Raw genomic sequence first — 20676 nt, 5'->3', positions numbered from 1 at the left:
AAGTGAAAGATCTGTATGACAAGAACTTCAAGTCCCTGAAGAAAGAAATTAAAGAAGATCTCAGAAGATGGAAAGACCTCCCATGCTCATTTATTGGCAGGATCAACATTGTAAAAATGGCTATCTTACCAAAAGCAATCTACAGATTCAATGCAATCCCCATCAAAATTCCAACTCAATTCTTCAACGAATTAGAAAGGGCAATCTGCAAATTCATCTGGAACAACAAAAAACCTAGGATAGCAAAAACTCTTCTCAAGAATAAAAGAACCTCTGGTGTAATCACAATGCCGGACCTAAAGCTGTACTACAGAGCAATTGTGATAAAAACTGCATGGTACTGGTATAACGACAGACAAGTAGACCAATGGAACAGAATTGAAGACCCTGAGATCAACCCACATACCTATGGTCACTTGATCTTTGACAAGGGAGCAAAAACCATCCAGTGGAAAAAAGACAGCATTTTCAACAAATGGTCCTGGCACAACTGGCAGTTATCATGTAGAAGAATGCGAATTGATCCATTCCTATCTCCTTGTACCAAGGTCAAATCTAAGTGGATTAAGGAACTCCACATAAAACCAGAGACACTGAAACTTATAGAGGAGAAAGTAGGGAAAAGCCTGGAAGATATGGGTACAGGGGAAAAATTCCTGAATAGAACAGCAAAGGCTTGTGCTGTAAGATCAAGAATTGATAAATGGGACCTCATAAAGTTGCAAAGCTTCTGCAAGGCAAAAGACACCGTCAATAAGACAAAAAGACCACCAACAGATTGGGAAAGTATCTTTACCTATCCTAAAACAGATAGGGGACTAATATCCAACATATATAAAGAACTCAAGAAGGTGGACTTCAGAAAATCAAATAACCCCGTTAAAAAATGGGGCTCAGAACTGAACAAAGAATTCTCACCTGAGGAATACCGAATGGCAGAGAAGCACCTGAAAAAATGTTCAACATCCTTAATCATCAGGGAAATGCAAATCAAAACAACCCTGAGATTCCACCTCACACCAGTCAGAATGGCTAAGATCAAAAATTCAGGTGACAGCAGATGCTGGCGAAGATGTGGAGAAAGAGGAACACTCCTTCATGGTTGGTGGGATTGCAAGCTGGTACAACCACTCTGGAAATCAGTTTGGCGGTTCCTCAGAAAATTGGACATAATACTACCAGAGGATCCAGCAATACCTCTCCTGGGCATATATCCAGAAGATGTTCCAACCGGTAAGAAGGACACATGCTCCACTATGTTCATAGCAGCCTTATTTATAATAGCCAGAAGCTGGAAAGAACCCAGATGCCCCTCAACAGAGGAATGGATACAGAAAATGTGGTACATTTCCACAATGGAGTACTACTCAGCTATTAAAAAGAATGAATTTATGAAATTCCTAGGCAAATGGATGGACCTGGAGGGCATCATCCTGAGTGAGGTAACATATTCACAAAGGAACTCACACAATATGTACTCACTGATAAGTGGATATTAGCCCCAAAACTTAGGATACCCAAGATATAAGATACAATTTGTTAAACGCATGAAACTCAAGAAGAATGAAGACCAAAGTGTGGACACTGTGCCCCTTCTTGGAATTGGGAAAAAAAATACCCATGGAAAGAGTTACAGAGATAACATTTGGAGCTGTGAAGAAAGGATGGACCATCTAAAGACTGCCATACCCAGGGATCCATCCCATAATCAGCTTCCAAACGCTGACACCATTGCATACACTAGCAAGATTTTGCTGAAAGGATCCAGATATAGCTGTCTCTTGTGAGACAATGCTGGGGCCTAGCAAACAGAAGTGGATGCTCACAGTCAGCTATTGGATGGATCACAGGGCCCCCAATGGAGGAGCTAGAGAAAATACCCAAGGAGCTAAAGGGAACTGCAGCCCCATAGGTGGAACATTATTATGAACTAACCAGTACCCCAGAGCTCTTGACTCTAGCTGCATTTGTATCAAAATATGGCATAGTCGGCCATCACTGGAAGGAGAGGCCCATTGGACTTGCCAACTTTACATGCCCCAGTACAGGGGAATGCAAGGGCCAAGGGGTGGGGGTGGGTGGGTGGGGGACTGGGGGGGGAGTGTATTGGGGACTTTTTGGATAGCATTGGAAATGTAATTGAGGAAAATACCTAATTAAAAAAAAAACTTTCTCAGCCTTTGCTGATTAACCCAAACATATCAAAGTGTTTGCTTAAGCATTTCACTCAAAGCCAGACATAAAGGCTTTACTATACATATCACTACATCCTGCTCTGGCTTCCACATGTGCACATGCAGGGGCACACACCTAAATACTCATATGTGTATGACACACACACACAGCTCACGCATTGTAGTCTTTGACCAAAACGAAAATCAATCAAGAAATACCAATAACATATCAAGAAACTAATCCCAAATATTAGCAATCAAACAGCACACTTCTGAATTATGCATAGGGCAAAAATTATGCATAGTTTACAGTAGCATTTCCGGGAATCCAAATGAACCCACAAGAGCTGCCCTAGTTCTGAGAAGGACAGTTTCTTATCACATACCACATGTATGTGAGGTGGGAGCGGTTATTATTCTCAGTGTCTTACCTATGAAATGGCATTTCTCTTATTTCTGAAAAGGCTGACCAGGACCATACTTTCAACAAAAATCTCTGCATCCAAAAACATCAACTAAGGCAGGCGCAGGAGCTGCACATAAAAATTTGTTTGAATTGCTATGTTGGACTTGAGTGCTCCTGATGATACCCTTAGATATAATCTTCCCATCCTAGTCTACAAAGGAAACAAGAAAAGAGATTTGAAACTCCCTGTGCTGAGAGATGGGATCTGTGTATACTTCTCTGTTGCTGTAATAAAATACCATGACCAAAAGCAACTTAGAGAAGAAACAGTTTCTTTTGGCTTTCAGAAGAAGAGTCCATAATGGCAAGGAAGGAAGTTGGTAGATCACATTTTCACTCACACACAGGAAGCAGTAAAGGGAGAACAGGAAGTAGAGCGAGGCTATAAACCCTCAAAGCCTGTCCCCTGTGATGCACTTCCTCCAGCAAGGCTGCACCTTCTAAAGTGTCCCTAACCTTCCTAAACAGCGCCATCAACTGCGGGATCAAGGGTTCAAATACCAGAGCCTACGGAGGCCATTTCTCATTCAAACCATAGCAAGATCATTACCACCTACTTCAGTTTACTTCTTCCTTGTTTATAACTTGTAAACAAGAGTGTCATACAAATGTCACAGAGTTATGGATTTCCCAAGGATCCCGGGACCTCACACAAACCTATGGATGCTCAATGAAGAGATCTGGCATATGTAGACACTTAAACTAGCTTAGTTCTCTGTATAGTCAGCTATCTCCTTCCTGGAGCATAGGAAGATGCCATGAACCCGACTGTGACTAATCCTGCCTCTTGCATCTGGTGTTAAAACGTCTCTCACAGACATGATCTACAGATGGCAACGCTGTGAGCCCATCACCGTACGTGCCTTAAAGCACCAAGAACCACTGGACAGTACTGAGGATGTGAGCGGAGAAAGATGAAAGATTCATCTGGAGGAAAGAAAAGCTAGTAAGGCCAAGGGCACTAAGTCTGTGAGGGGAGGTTGAGGAACAGGCAGAAAGCATCTGAACCATGAAGATGTGTCAGCAAACCTCCTTCCCGCCACCTACTCCAACTGCAACGATGATAGTGAAGATACTGTGAACCCATCTTTCCAAAGGTATTGAAGGAGAAATATTGCTGCAGACCCTCTGGGCCCCTTTGTCTGGGTGGAACGGGTCTCTGGAGCAGGTGGGCAAAACGTCGGATGGGATGACAGACAGATGCACACAGGAGAGGTTGTGTAGAATCTGAATGTAATTTGTCAAATCGAGCATCAAACTTTTTATACAGAAGACAATAAGGAAGTTGGGTGACACACCAGCAAGGTACAAAGAGGTTACTGGATTCTTACATAAAACAGAGGAATGCAAACACAGAAGGTCTAACAGGAACCACCCGGGATAGAATTCATTGTTAACAACTGGGATCAACAGGAGCTCCACCTAAGAGTCACTTAATCTTAGAAGCCAGGATCAAGGGCTTCGTGCCCTTGCCATAGTTCCTATTTTAGTCTATTGTATAGTCCACCTTCCCCCTAGGCCATTGTAAATACGTGTGTATGGGTGTAACTCAGCTATCTATAGTTCTAAGTATCTATTCTGGTTCCTCTTTAGGTCTCAAACTTCCTTCTTCCTAGATGATGGTAAATTCCTGTGTAGGGCAGTGACCTAGCTTTTATTCAAAGTGATAGTGTAATACCAGAGGCTATTCTGAATATCACCGAATAGGCAACATTCTTCCTGAATTCCAAGCCCATGGTCTGCTCAAGGACTTTCTAGGACATTGGAACACTGGCGAAGGCTTTAGCTATGTCAGAATTCAATCTTAAAAGGCACTTATAATAAGATACTACTAAAAGAGAGCACGTGGATCCATACGCTAGACTTACGTGGGAATAGAATATTAATGTATGGGTTAGAGAGAACGCCAGACTCCAGGAGTGAGTTTCCATGAAACTCTTCTGCCTCGTGAGTAGCTTCCAAGCCTCTGGGCTTGTCAAGCTGACTGACCAGAGTGCGTGACAAAATATGATTTGAAAAAAAGGTCTTGCCATCCATTGAGTGCCCTGGCAGGAAGTCCCTGATAGCTTAGAAGTGCATTTGCTTCCTGTCCATCAGAGGATGCTGGCGTGTACCCAACTGAGTTCACAGAAAGACACTTCTTCATCTTGGCCTTCACTGGGCTCATAGATCAGACATGTGAAGCTCAGCAATGGAGCATGGGTTGCTACCATCTGTGTTGCTTTGTATGAACAACGATGACTGGTATCACTGGGGGATGCATTTGTCCTCCTGGGTCTGCAGGGGGCGCAAGTGAGAAGGTTTGTGTAACTGTGCGTATTTGGCGGAACTTGTAAAGAAAGACATCAGAGTAGAGGAATGTAAGCCCAGCATGGTTCTGTTTCCCAAACCTTCAGGCTGAAAGGGGCTCCCGTGTGGTGAAGCTGCTGCTCTGGGTGCTGTGGACCAGGTTGCAAGTTCAGGTGCAGCTACACCAGTGAGGAGATATGTAATTGGATTCAAGGATGTCTCTATTCTCAAGGATGGCAAGGGCGCCAGAGTAAACCTGAAAACAGACAAAGGAAGACCCCCTCAGATACGGACCTGATGTGTCACAAAGAAGAAAGTGGCACTGAATACACACACACACACACACACCCCTTTAAAGACTCTGCCATGCTGAGACCTGCTAATAAAATAAAAACCTTGACAAAACTGGGCAGGACAAGCTCCAACCAGATGAGTACCACCGTACAAACAGTTTCATGAACATCACATTCACTGTGAGGCTTAGTGTTAAATGTCAATCTGACAATTAGAGTCACCTGGGAATGTAGTCTCACTGAGGGATTGTCTGGATTAGGTTGACCTGTGAGCATGCTTGTGCAGGGACATCTTGAGGTGGGAGTGTCTGCCCATGATGAGCGGCAGCTATTCCTTAGGCAGGTGATCCTAGATGATGTGAGAGCCGAGAAAGGGAGCTGAGCACTACGTAGCATTCATACATTTATGTACCTCTGCCTTTCAGAGATGCAGTGATTGGCCAGTGTGCATGACTTCCTGTCACCATGACTTCCTGGAGTTGGGTGGTGGTTTGAATGAGAACGGCCCCCATAAGCTTGTATATTTGAGTGCTTTGTCTCTAGTTTGTAGAGTTGTTTGGGAAGGATTTAGGAGGTGTGGCCTTGGAAGAGGAAGTGTGACACTCAGGGCAGGCTTTGAGGTTTCAAAAGCCCATGCCATACCCAGTGTCTGTCTGTCTGTCTCTGCCTCTTGCTTGTGGATCAGATAATATAAGTCCTCAGTTACTACTCCAGCATCAGGTCTGTCTACCAACATGTACCTGGCCAAAATGGCCCTGGACTCACCCTCTGAAGCTGTAAGCAAGCCCCCAGTTAAATGGTTTATTTTATAACTTGCCTTCATCATAGTGTCTCTTCATAGCTGTAGAACAGTAGTTAAGCAAGCCATAAGCTAGAGGAAAAAAAACCCCTGTTTTCCCTAGGTTGCCTTTGTCCAAGTATTTCATCACAGCAACAGGAAATCCTGACCATCCACCAAATCCACCACCCCGCTCCCCACTCTGGAGTTGGGGCCTGTAGTCTCAGTGTGGGTGCTTGGGTGGTACAGAGCCTTGCAGCACTTCTGCTGGTGACCCCAGCATGCCTTCAACATGACATAAGCTATTGACTATCAGCATCAGCTCTGAACCTTACTTTGAAGATAGACTAACCAATCAAATCCCTATTATTTCATAGAACCTATTATTCATTATGAGACTGGGAGACACATTCAATTTACAATTGAGATAGTTTCATCCAACCTTAAACAGAAGGTGAGCTCTATGTTCAGCTGATTCATTGTGGGGAGGGTGAAGAAAGACAACTTGGATCATGAGACATTTCATAATGATCTCTTTAAAAAATCCCTCTTCTGAATAATTCCTAGTCCTCCTGACTTCCAGGAACGTTCTAGTTCCTGTATACTGAATACTGTAGCCAGAATAGAAGATGTTGGCTTTTCCTGAGGTCAAGGCTATTAGGTCCAAAGGGAACCACCAAATCCCCCCAAATGGCAGGGACATTGACTATGACAGTCAGGGCTCAGCCTCAGCCTGGACTCAAGGGTTTCTGGCTGGCAGATCCCTGCTGTCAGCATTTCTCAGAAGCACTCCTCAGAAAATACCTCTTCCCTTATCTCCCCTTGCCTCTGTCATGAGGAACCTGGTTCTCTATTGGCATACACCTATGGTGTATATCAAAGCTACTAGGCTCTTCTGCCTCTAAACATCCAGGCTGTTCCAGCCCCTCCCCTTGACAGCTCCTGGTTCTCTTTAAAACATGCAAGTCCACCCCTGCCCCCACCATCCACTTTTCTCTGCTCTCAAGAGGTAGACATGGAAGCTTTGCACTCTCCCAAAAGACCACCTGAGAGACAGCTACAGGGCAGTTTCATATTCATAATAAACCTTTCTTCTTTATACCTAGGGAGTGGTCCAGTTCAGTGGTTTCAAAGCATCCTCACATTCAAAGACATTTGTGTAAAAAGCACAACGTGAAGACTCCAGAGTCCTAGATGGCTATGGAGTCATCGAACCGACCATGCTGGGTGGTCCTGGGGTGTGTTGTTCTGGGACATTTGCTAATAGGTGTTAGCTGTTCTTCAGGATGACGTGCCCAGAACTCTAGGGAATGCTACTGCAGGGTTATAGGCTGGAGGAGCCCCTGAACTGTAATGATGATGTGCGTTAGCTGTTGAGAAAATTGCTGGTAGGAGAAGCTTTCTGACAGGCTACCATTCACCCAGGTACTGTCAACCTTAGACAGAATATGATCACATTGAAAACCTATACAGATACTACGCTTTGTGAGAAGTCTACCAATGCAGGACTCGATTGTTCTCCTGAAGCAGCAGCCTGGGACCAAACATCTTCAACTGCACAGCTATATCTGCCTGGCATGAGATTGTTGCCACCCAAGCCAGCAAGTCTCTGCCAGGAGACATGATGTTGAAGTGTGTACAGGTCTGGAATTTATTATTGTTTTCTGTGTGTGGGTGCTTTGCCTGGATGTCTGGATGTGTACCACATGCGTGCCATGTATAATGAGGCCAGAAGAGAATACTGGATGCCCTGAAACTGGAGTTACATCTCCCCAGCGCCAGCTGAGATATTTGCCCTGGCGCTAATATGACTGTCTATACTGTTTTGAATAGGGATGTTTTGGAATCAGAAGGCCTACTTACAGTTTCACAGGACATGTTTTTCTAAAAATTTGGGCTTCATAAAAAAACTGCCAGTATATTACCACAATGTGTTTGATATTTACTTTTATAATTAAATATTATGAAATACTGTTAATAAATCTAACTGTCCCCTTGGTAGCACAGATAAGAAAAATAAGGGAAATGGATGAATTCGAGGAAGCTGTGGATTATTATTTAAAAGGCTAAAAGCCCCCTTAAATGTATGAAGGATGTCACCTCAATTTTGTCCCTCTCCTGCAGGAACCAGTGCAATCTCATTTGTTTGTGTGACAACCATGTCTCTAATTTGTGCCACACACAAGTGAACCCAGATTGATAATTCTTTAAAAGTTTCTTAGAACACGAAGGATTATTAGAGAAAGCAGAAACAATATCAAGAAGTGAATCGGTGGGGTTTCCTTTTAGTTTCCCTGGTAGTATTGACTTCTACATTAAGCAAAATGGAAAATAGTAGGAGATGTGATGAAAGCCTGGTTGTCTTGCAAGCACAGAGATCTGAGTTCAACGCCTAGAAACCACACAATATACCCAGCTGCTGGGTGGCACCTGCCATTCCAGCACAGAAGGAGAATGAGACAGGAAGGTCCCGGGAGATCACTGTTCAGCTAGCCCAGCTCAGTCAGCAAGTGAGAGACTCTGTCTCAAAAGACAGGGTAGAAATCACCTGAAAAACAGCACACAAGGCCACACACACACACACACACACACACACACTCACAGACATTCACAGTCACACACAGAAATACACAAACATGCTCACACACGGGCACACACACTCACAGACATGCACAATCACACACAGAGATACCTATGCACGCACACTCACTCACAGACATACACAGTCACACATAGAGATACATATACACTCACACACAGATACTAATAATAAAAGGCTGGGGTTGCTGTCTGACATTTGTCATATTAATTGAACACCCTTCCGTGTACAGTACATGGCAAGTTTTAGCACCAGTCAGTTGTGAGTTTGCTGTTTGTACTGTAGACACCTGTGTGTGGTACTGGGGTCATACCGGGAGTGAATCGATGTCTCTCCACCTCACACACTAAAGGGAAAACCACAGTGGAAATGTGTGAGGATGTTAATTGAGTGATAATGGAAATAAATTGTATACAAACATGTGCATGTGGGCTGTTTAGAGAGAGAATGTGTCCTTTTAAATGGCGACATTAATAAAAATACAAAACTATGGGCCGAGTACTTATGCAGGAACTGAGTTTTCCCCATTCTCAGTCCTTTGGTTCAAACTGACAATGCAAACAATGAGCACTGAGCACGAGTCCCTAATGAGGACCTCTGAGGAATCAGCCCTGGGGATGCCTCAGTGCGCCGACAAACCTCCCACCCTCGTGGAAGTCCTGATCTCCAGGGACAGAGTCTTCATTGGTTTATTTTCTCTCCATCACCTAAACTACTATAAAAGACATCTCACTTTAAATGTCTTTGTAAAAAGAACTCCCTTAGATCTCACCTTTCATTATGAATTTCTCATCATCCAAGTCCAGGGTGGGACCAGCAGAGATGGGATTCTGGGAGCCTCTGAGAGCAGCAGGTGAGAGGGCTGGGGACACAGGTTAGTGAATAGTTCACCCAAAGTCATTCATTCCTGGAGGAACCCTCCACCAAACATTTCTGTGTCTAGTCAAGCTTAAAAGAAAAGTATTTCTTGTCCCAGTAGTGAATAAGGAGGGGACAACGGGCTGTGATGCTCTGGCAACAGGCTCCTAACAGCTTATCCTGGGAAAAGACTCCATTCCCCTCTCAGACATGCGTTTGTGCCAGCTGCTTCCCTATTGACTGTGACCATAACAAAGGGGTCTCAGACTTAAGCTACTTTGGACACTATTCTGAGCCCCATATAGGGAACTAGGCTAGTCTAGGAACTACTCGGTTTTAATTGTACCTCCCAGAGATCCAAGCTCAGGTACACAGCTAATGTCAGATTTGGTCGTTAGCACGGCTCACAAGAAGCTGAAGGATGGAAGCAGATCTCAACTGCTCGAGTCTCACAAATGAAGAGTCACCGTCAATAATAGCAGCACTGTCTCTAGGAGGAAGTTTATGCGGATGCTGAATTCTACTTCAGAATATACCTGGTGGGTATCCAGTCAGAGTGGGAGGGATTAGGAGTGTGACATCAGAGCACACAGTTTTTCTAAAGAAGTGCAGCTTGCTGAAGTATCACTATCACTTTCCAGCAAGAATCCTGCCTACACTAGGCCACCTCCTGTCACAAATACTATAGTAGGAGAGCATGGGAGTATGTCACCAATTTCTAGTGTGTAGGGCAAATCCCTTTCGGAAGGCGTTTCCACCCTTCTCTTTGTTTCTGCTATGGGAACTGTCTTTCCTTAGAGTCTAGGCACTCTTACATCTGTCTTGACAGCATGTGTCAAAACTTCACCCTTCAGAATATATGGTTACCATTAGCCATCAAGGCCACAGGGCCATTGTCTAGGTTTCTCTAACCATGCTCCATATTCTGTGGCTCTAGGAGTTATTCTAGGTTTTAAAAAAGTACTTCTTGGGGGTCTAGAGAGAGCTCAGTCGTTAAGAACGCTGGCTGCTCTTATGGAAGACTGGCATGGTGACTCACAGTCATTTGTAACTCTAGTGCCAGGGAATCCAATGCTCTCTTCTGACCCTGAAGGACACCAGGCATGCACATAGAACACACACATACTTCCAAGCAAAAAATGCTTGCACAAAATAAAATAAACAAATCTAATAAATTTTTAATGATTTCTTATCTCGGCACTTTCCACTTAACTTCATGAATTTAAGTCCCCCAGAAGTAGTCACCATGCCCAGAATAAGCACTTCCTATAACCAGTTCCCCCAGATATCCCCTGTTTAATTCCCTATCCCAGCAGTCAGGGCTCATCACATAGAACAGTGGTTTTCAGCCTTCCTAACGCTGTGACCCTTTCATACAGTTCCTCATGCTGTGCTGACCCCCAGCCATAAAATTATGTTTGTTGCTACTTCATAACTGCAAGTTTGCTACTGTTATGAATCATAAAGTAGATATCTGATATATAGAATATTTGATATGCAACCTCTTGGAAAGGTCATTCGACCTCCAAAGCAGTCATGACCCACAGGTTGAGAGCCACTGACACAGAGGCTCTGCTTTTCTTTGCCTTTGATCAGCGAGGCAGGCTGTGTTCTCATTTCCAGGGGAAGCTCCTTGAATTATCTCAGGAGCACTGCAGCCAACATGTTCCCACTCACCAGAGAGGATTTATCCAGCCTGGCTTAACTTTGCCAGTTAAGGCTGCATTGGATTTTTTTTTTTTATGAGTTGGTAATTGCTTTGCATCTCAGGAAAATACTCTGATATGATAGCACGTGGCTTTCCTTTTTGGAGTGCAGTGAGGAGGTGGGTAATGTAATGCTCACCCTAGAGCCTGAGAAACAGCCCTGATAGTATCATAGCTTTTTGTCTCATTTTGCTTTCAAGACAGAGCTTCTCTGGGCAGCTCTAGCTGTCCTGGAGCTCACTCTGTAGATCAGGCTGGTCTCACACTCAGAGATCCACCTTCCTCTGCCGCTCAAGTGTATGTGCCAAGCAGGCCTGACTCTGTGATAGCATCTTAGTGACAGATACAACACGGAGAAAAACCAGCCAACAGGTCGACCAGAGGCCACACACTTAACAGTTTTCCTGAAAGTAGAAAAGACAGGAAAAAAATCTTGAGGATTATAGTCTAGAGATCTGACATGGCACTTGCTCCTTGGTTAAAATTTCCATAGATGAAAGCTATTAAAATTCAGGCTAAAGAACAAAGCACTAAGCTGGTCTTGAACTTTTTATTCCATTGGCTTCACAAATGTAGTTTAATGACTTATTGACCCCGTCCTGAATTTCATCATCTATAAACAAATGCATCACCTCAATTATTAGACACAGGTAAATATTATGTAGGAAACGTCCTGCATGTGGGGCTTAGCAAAGAGGAGTGGAGTTCAGAAGCTATGGAAGCAAGAATTGCACCCTGCTGCTTAGCAGGGATTTCACTGTAAAATTCTACAATATGGGACGCATGCTTGCATTCATTCTCCAGCAACCAGTAAAGCATTGCAATATAGAAACTGCTTTTGCTTAAATGTTGGCAAATGACCTAACGGGCTGGTGATACTTTCTTCCTCATAGACATGGATGGAGACAATGAGACTATGGTGGCAGAATTCCTCCTTCTGGGACTCTCTGGAAAGTCAGAGCAGGAAGAAGTCGTCTTTGGAATGTTCTTAGGCATGTACTTGGTCACCATCTCTGGGAACCTTCTCATCATCCTGGCCATCAACTGTGACCCTCATCTCCACACACCCATGTACTTCTTCTTGGCCAACCTCTCCAGTGTTGACATCTGCTTTTCCTCAGTCACTGTCCCCAAGGCTCTGGTGAACTACATGTTGGGAATCAAGACCATCTCTTACACAGCGTGTATGATCCAGATCTATTTCTTCATCACATTCATCAACATGGATGGCTTCCTCCTGAGTGTGATGGCCTATGACCGCTATGTGGCCATCTGTCACCCTCTCCACTACACCATGATGATGAGGCCCAGACTCTGTGTCCTCCTGGTGGCCATATCATGGGTCATCACAAACCTGCATGCTCTCTTGCATACTCTCCTCATGGTTCGACTCACCTTCTGTTCCCACAATGCAGTGCACCACTTCTTCTGTGACCCTTACCCTATCCTCAAGCTCTCTTGTTCTGACACCTTCATCAATGACCTGATGGTCTTCACTGTGGGTGGAGTGATATTCCTGACACCGTTTTCATGCATTATTGTTTCCTATGTTTACATCTTCTCTAAGGTCCTGAAGATACCCTCTGCCCGTGGGATAAGGAAAGCCCTGTCGACGTGTGGGTCTCATCTCACTGTGGTCTCCCTCTTCTATGGGGCGATCCTGGGTGTCTACATGCGTCCTTCATCCTCATATTCTCTGCAGGACACGGTGGCCACCGTCATCTTTACAGTGGTGACTCCATTGGTCAATCCCTTCATCTACAGCCTGAGGAATCAGGATATGAAAGGAGCCCTAAGGAAGATAATGCTCAGATCTTAGTACCTGAGAGGATTCCTGGACATCATGCACTTGTTCATCTTTCTGGAAAAACCGATGCACAGATTGGTATAGAATTCATGCACAACTTTTCCTGTGACTAATACCAAATGCTTGTGGTTGTATTTTATTTCAAGATGGCAGATGCTCGTTTTCATAAAAGCAGGGATTTGCCATCTCTGAAAGGGGCTTCTTCTGAGGAGCTCATTTCACAGACAAGAAACTCTGGGATAACTAGTTGTAATTGGTTTAAGGTGATCCTGCCCAGCCTGTCAGATGCTCACTCCCACAATACCTCGGGGCTTTTACAGGACTCCAGAGCCAACCCCTCTGATTTGCTCTTGCCGGCTTCTGATGAGGAACATCTAGTTTATCCGCTGGTAGGAAAATGGCACCCGCCTTAGGCTTAAACCTCTCTTCTACATTTTACATATCAGAATGTATGCCTTGCAGACTCTCTGCTCCCCTCCTACCTCTATTGTCCTTTTCCTCCTCAGCATGGGCATCTGGATGCCTCAGGGATGGGTTTCGCATAGAGATAAATACCAGGCTGCAGACAGTAAGCAATATTATTGTTGTAGGCAGAGGATATGGTGGCGTAATAAAAGATACTTAATGAAACCATGTAAAACTAAATCAAATATAGAAATAATCCAGCAGGTTATGAGTATTTTCAATTAACAAATAGCAATTAATAGTCTTCATATGCCTGAACAATGTCCAGGTACAAAACAGAATGGGCAAGGAGATCACACTTATAATAAGAGCACACTGTGTGGAACACAGAAGAATGAAGTTAACAGTAAATGTGAGTAGACATGGCATTGTACAAGGGAATGCATCTTTCGAATAAACAGACAATTTCAACATTACTGAGATGTGGTTTTCCTTTTGTCTCTAACTGAAAAGCAGTAGATGATAATAAAAATGCCAATTTCATCTGGCACTGTAAGGGTTAGCACTAGAGTTGCATAGAAATGAACATGTATCTTTACTTTATATAAACACACATTACAAATGCCTGAGTCAAATCAGAGGGCAGTCCAAACATCCAACAGACCAGGGCAGGAAGAACTGAATCAGACACCAGTGCAAACGGTGGACAGGAACTTGTAGGCATTGATCACCCCAAATGGTAACCACAAAGCAGAGAATCAATCATAACTAACTATTTCAGAGCTCCAGAGCCTGCTCACAGTGTGTAGAAACCTGGGACTCCCTGATGAAGTAGAAGGCTGTAGCTCTAGGTAGGAAAGCGCTTGGCATACATGAAGCATTCTCCCTGGTCCTAAGCATAGAGAGCATTCCACTTACTGAGCCAGTTGGTGCTAAAGGTGGCTGAGGCCCGCTGCCTTCCAAAATTAGTGAGTGGGAGACTTGAGTGATCAGTAGGGCCTCTGAGAGAATGTCAGGGCTGTCAGCCTCACTGGAGGGACTAGGGCTACAACAGCTTATCAGAACCTAGGATCTATTAGCTTTCCCTCTTATTCCAATGTTTGCAGCCAGACATTTAAGGAAGTCAAAAGGATGTCCTCTGTCTCATAAGATCTTTTTATAAACAAACAAACAAACTTGCAGAGAACATTATATTTAAGATGAAAGACTTAATCTTTTCTCTTCTAACTCTGGGGCAAGGTCTCTGGTCAGGTCATCCTAGACCAGCATGGCTCTGGCAGTCCTACCTGATTCAATGGTGCAAGGACAAAAGGATACAGAGATTGAAATGGAAAATAAGACTATGAATAGCATTTTCTGAATATTGAAAATGCCAAGGCATGTTTCAAAACCAAACCAAAGCAAGCAAACAAACAAAACCCACAAGGAAAACACAAAGGATGGCCAACTCTCAGGTTTTGAAGATCATAGTGTGTGAGGTCAACACTGAAAACTAAACCATTTTTCGATGTGCTGGTTATGGAAACTGAAAGTCAATATTTTTTAAAGTACATGGAACAATACTATCAAATATAAAGCCAATCATGGATTGAGTGTTAGGTCCAAAGGAGACCCCTAGTTCCCAAACTCCAAAGGGCAGTCCGTGTATCCAGAAAGAACTCAAGCTTCACTGGAGGATTCCTGAGCTAGAGAAAAGGTAATTTGTAAAATCAGTTTCCATTGGCTGAAAGGTGTCATTTCCCTAACTTCTGGCTAAGGAAACACATGGGCATCTGCGGTGCCTGTCAGCAGATCAAAGTGCCTGCTGGCCTCCAGGCTTCCTCAGTATCACAAGTACCTGCTACATAATATAAAAGCCATGCTATCATCCTAGCTCCTCCAACCTCCTCCCTTCCCCTGAACTCCCTGAGTTCAAGGATGTCCCACGCCTTCTACTCATTCTTCTCACAACCCAGCTATTCTCACATCGTTGCTGCTCTCCACTCTGGCTCTCCTCACTCGGCTCTCTCTATTCTCTAATTATTTATCTTCTCTCACAGATAACCTTGGCCATGTCGAGTCTGCTGGCCGTGCTCAGTATATTTCTTTCTCTTTCTGCTCTGAAACCTTCCAGATGCCTCTGGCTATTCTTTCTTGCATCAATAGAAACCTTCCCATAACCATACCATGCAGTAGTGGTATTTACAGTTTCCTTACTGTGCCTCTTCATATGTAGTAAGATCTTTAACCCCAGCTCTTAGAAGCCTGAGACAAAAAGATGTGATTTCAAGGTCATCAGAGGCTATGTGGTGAGCCCCTCTCACAAAACAAACAAACAAAAAAGAAACAATAAAATTTAATGGAATGTGTGCAAAGGCTAATGTTGATATCTACAAGATAATTTTAAAGAATTTCTCTCTGTGTGTGTGTGTGTGTGTGTGTGTGTGTGTGTATGCACATGTGTACATGGCATGTGTGCCATGGTGTTAATATGATGGTCAGGGGCCATCTTTCAGAAACCAGTTCTCTCCTTTGACCTCACATGTTCTGAGGATCAAACTCACACTTTGTGACAAATGTCCTGCTGAGTGGTTAAGTTGGCCCTACAAGTCATTTTCTTGTTTTCTACAAGATGAAAAAGGAAAGGATAAATTATTAGAAATGCATGGAATTGAAAGCTTAGAAGACTCACTGTGGGTAGGAAATAAATTACTTCCTACAAATAGTGAATGGATTTATTGATGCCAAATCAAATACTGTAATATATATATATATATATATACATAATATATATATATATATATATATATATATATATATATACACATTGATGAGCACAGTCTAACAGTTATATGAACAGGGGGCTGAACTAGCCTAGCATCTCCATAGGAGGATGGAGAAAAAGCAGTTGAGATATGTGATAAATAAAAATTAACACTGGGCATCTTATTGGTTGTAATTAAATCTTTTGTAGAGATCTTTTATCAAGGTGAGTAGTTATCTGATTAGGAATTTACTGGGAATTTTTACAGTAACTAATATTTTAAAATTTTTGTCAAGTGCGTTTTCTGCATCATTTCATATGATTGTTATAGAAGCCAAGGCAAATGGGTTTGGTAATTGATTAGTTCTTGATAGAGGACTCCAATTTTGTTTTTAGTTCATATTGAGAATGATGAAATTAATTGACTTGTGGTTTAATTTCTAGTAATATATTTGTTAGATTTTGGTATCAAGTTTGTACTAACCCTTTAACCTCTGCTGTTACTTGACAAAATCTTCATTGTATTGCTATGTGATACATAATATTTATATATTGTGATATTTTATATATACACACACTTGCATGAATACAGGAGCATGTGCCTACATACATGCACACACATACATGTATATATGTATTTACATGTATGTATGTATGTATGTATATATATATGTGTGTATATACAGATATGTGTATATGTATATATGTATATGTGTATATGTGTGTATGTGCGAGTTTCTCAAAACCTAGCCTCAAATATGGCACCTGCAGAGACAGAGCTTCCCTGAAGACATCTGATTAAAGTCATAGAACCCAGGTAAGGGGGCTAAGGAAGCAGGAGAGGGCACCATCACTGCAACAGCAGACAGATTCCTGTGGGCTTGAGCTCATGCGATGACATTTGAGAAAGAACTTCACTCAACCCCTCTGCCTCTGACCAAGTTCAGAGGAGGAAGAGCTCCTCATTGCAGTATATGCAGGCCTGTTCCCCATCAACTGCTTTGCACTAGGAACACAATGGAAGCTGTAATGTGGGTAGAGGAAGCATAGAACACAGCCAATTTTATCAGGTTAGGACCAGTACGACAAGCTGCTAGATAACTTGTTCAGAAGCAGAGTGGGGCGGGGAGGGAGGCAGAGACAGACAGAGACAGACAGACAGACAGACAGACAGACACACACACACACACATACAGAGAGAGAGAGAGAGAGAGAGAGAGAGAGAGAGAGAGAGAGAGAGAGATGATTTTATCCTGACCCTTCGTATTTGCTCTGTGTTGACCCTCTGGGGTATGTGGCTTTATTGTGAAGGGGTGTCACAGTGTGACTGCTCAGATGTTACTGAAACTGGACAGTGGCATGCTGACTCTTGCTGGAGTCCAGAGACAAACTTTAAGGTTCAGGGTCTCAAGTACCCCGTGATGCAGGCACATCTGCACACCTGATATCTCAGACACCCCACACACCTCGACACTCCCACGACTCACAGAAGTTAATGGAGCAAAACAGATGCACATTTAGGTTTAGGTTCTTTTTGACACTCTTGGTGGCAGCCTTTCCTCTCCACAAGGAAGCTTAAGGTGGAGTGGGATTGAAATCCGAAAGCCGAAGGTTAAGAGACAAAGTAAGAGGCATCCATGCATGACCTAACCTACCATAATGCACCAGTGTCCTGTGGAACCTGCACACTAGGACTTAATGTATGATATTTTCTAGGTCTGCTCCCAGCAATTGAACATCTTGTCTATCTCTCAATACACAGGAAAATACACAAAAAACTGCAGCTTAACGTCCTCTGGGTTTACCTTTAGCTGTGGTCCTGCCCCACTGGAGCAAGCATCTCACTGCATCTCTCTTTCTGTCTTGGATGGCGAACTGCCTGGAGTCTAGAACATTAGCATCTCTAGTCGAAGGAATCTCGTTTGTCCTTCTGGACTACCTATCACTCCCTAGTCCACTGACCCCGTGACCCATCAGAAGCATATTCTAGCTTTTTAAACTTTAATACGTGTATGGTATGCATGTGTGCTGTAGCACTCATATAGAAATCTGTTCCTCATTTCACCATGAGAGTACGGAGGCAGAAATGTGCACTGTGGTGTGGGGTTTTACATGGACTCTGGGGATTTGAACTCAGGTCTTCACACTTGCATGGCAAGTGCTTTATCTACAGAGCCAGCTTCCTAGCCCATGCTTTAGCTTTGTTTATTCGTTTATTACATTGTTCTATATCCATTGCAACATTGTAGAAGTTAACTTGGATTTCACATCTCAGCACTTTGCTCAATTTTGCCCCTAAAGTAGCAGTTCACCGCCCTGTCCTTACAATATGCATATCTTATAACCAATATTATCAATCTCCTATATCATGTTCTGTCCCTGAAGTCGGGCTATTCATGTTATCGTTGCTGCCCATCATCTCTCTTCTCTGTCCCCAGGCCTTTGATCACTTGTGGGATAACTCTCCTCCCCCTCCCAGCTTGAACAGCCTTGTACTGCTCCTCAGGCTTTGCTCACCTCCTGCCCCGGTGATTTCTTAGTCTTGGGATTATCTTTTGAGATATACATGAATTTAATTTTATCCACCTGTAAAAATTTCCTTGCCAATAGAAAATGTTCTTGGAACCATCTTTAGAGTGCGGAAAGGAGAGAGACACAGCACACAGGAGTCTGGCCAGCAGCTCAGGTCAGCACACAAAACACTGTGAGATGTGGTAAAGACATCTTAGCAGCAGAGAGAATGCTGAGGATCAACTCCAGGCAGGCCCATCAAAGCCTAGCGGCTCTCCAAATTGTGAGAAAATAGAAAAGCCACAGAAAAATGTTCAGGTTTATATATGACACTTAGTAGTGTTTTTCATTTGATGAAAATTCAATAAATGGTAGCTAGTAGAACATAAAAATCGCCGGGCTGTGGTAGCTGTCTACAGTCCCAACCAGTTGGCTATGGACGCAGGAGAATTATTTGAGCCTAGACACTTTTGGTAAGACAAAAGGACTTGTGAGAAAAAGTGTGTGTGTGTGTGTGTGTGTGTGTGTGTGTAGTATGTGCTTCTCATGAGTATGTTGTGCATGGCGTATGCTCATGAATGCACATGTGGTTGTGTTTGTGTATGTGTGTACATACATGCCCATAGGTGTATATGTATAACACCAAGAACAGGACCGTCAGCTCATTTTGAACTCCCATTGATATTGATCAGCCAATCTTGATAAATCACTTGGATGTCCACTTCTCAGTTTCCTTATACATATAGTGGTATATACTATATCAGCTCCTAGACTGAGTTAACTATTGTATAAAATGTGCATATATAATATAGTGTAACATAAATATATATATATATACATGTATATATAAAATTAAGCAAACAAGAGCAGAATTAATAAAACTATAGTCACTAGAATTCAATCCTCTCAAAATGGAGCACTCTTTTGCTAAAAAAAAAATACACAGTGAGGCAACTGGCTAGCAGTAAATTCTCAACCAGTGAGTAAATATTTGCAAACTGCCTTTTTCTTCCAAGTATTGGTGAATAAAATTTCACTGCATGATCTCACTTTCTCCTGCAAAAACATGGATGGTCCCAATCAGACAGCTACAGAATTTGTCCTCCTGGGATTCTCTGGAAAATCAGGGCAAGAAGAGATTGTCTTTGGAATGTTCTTGGGCATGAACATGGTCACCATCTCTGGGAACCTTCTCATCATCTTGGCCATCAGCTGTGACCCTCATCTCCACACACCCATGTACTTCTTCTTGGCCAACCTCTCCAGTGTTGACATCTGCTTTTCCTCAGTCACTGTCCCCAAGGCTCTGGTGAACCACGTGTTGAGAAGCAAGTCCATCTCTTACGCAGAGTATATGGCCCAGATCTATTTCTTCATCACATTAATCAACATGGATGGTTTCCTCCTGAGTGTGATGGCCTATGACCACTATGTGGCCATCTGTCACCCTCTCCACTACACCATGATGATGAGGCCCAGACTCTGTGTCCTCCTGGTGGCCATATCATGGGCCATCACAAACCTGCATGCTCTCTTGCATACTCTCCTCATGGTTCGACTCACCTTCTGTTCCCACAATGCAGTGCACCACTTCTTCTTCGACCCTTATCTTGTCCTGAAGCTCTCTTGTTCTGACACTTTTATAAATGATGTTGCAGCCTTCACTGAGGGTCCCTTGATATTCCTGACCCCACTTATATCCATTGTTCTTTCTTATGCCTACATCTATGCTAAGGTCTTGAAGATGCCCTCTGCTCACAGGATAAGGAAAGCCCTATCCACATGTGGGTTTCATCTCACTGTAGTATGCCTCTTCTATGGGGTGATCCTGGTGGCTTATAAGCATCCTTCTTCCTCCTACTCACTGCAGGATGCAGTGGCCTCTATCATCTTCAAAGTGGTGACACCCATGGCCAACACTTTCATCTACAGCATGAGGAATCATGACATCAAAGGAGCCCTAAAGAGAATAATTCTCAGAACCTAGAATCTGAAGTTTCTAGAGCTGAGAGGACTCCTCTACACCATGTATTTCTTCAGTTTTATA

General features: G+C 43.3%; 2 protein-coding genes across 2 annotated transcripts; both read left to right on the top strand.

Annotated features, from left to right (window-relative positions):
* Positions 1 to 6959: 6959 nt before the first annotated feature.
* LOC110306173 (olfactory receptor 1f45-like) lies at positions 6960 to 12982 on the top strand. Its single transcript, XM_021178378.2, has 2 exons — positions 6960 to 6975; positions 12057 to 12982. The coding sequence occupies exons 1-2, from the start codon at positions 6960 to 6962 to the stop codon at positions 12980 to 12982; spliced, it is 942 nt and encodes a 313-aa protein (XP_021034037.2).
* A 6713-nt stretch (positions 12983 to 19695) lies between these two features.
* Positions 19696 to 20616, top strand: LOC110306179 (olfactory receptor 1F1-like). Its single transcript, XM_021178380.2, has one exon. The coding sequence runs from the start codon at positions 19696 to 19698 to the stop codon at positions 20614 to 20616; it is 921 nt and encodes a 306-aa protein (XP_021034039.2).
* Positions 20617 to 20676: the final 60 nt, after the last annotated feature.

The sequence above is a fragment of the Mus caroli genome, unplaced genomic scaffold (genome assembly GCF_978045245.1).
Source record: "Mus caroli unplaced genomic scaffold, Mus_caroli_1 scaffold_13, whole genome shotgun sequence".
Lineage (NCBI taxonomy): Eukaryota > Metazoa > Chordata > Mammalia > Rodentia > Muridae > Mus > Mus caroli.
The sequence above is the reverse complement of the archived record's forward strand: the minus strand, read 5'-3'. Positions and strand labels throughout refer to the sequence as shown.

What these genes read in the sequence shown, in the direction of transcription:
- LOC110306179 (XM_021178380.2), top strand. Translation starts at nt 19,696, where the DNA reads ATGGATGGTCCCAATCAGACAGCTACAGAATTTGTCCTCCTGGGATTC.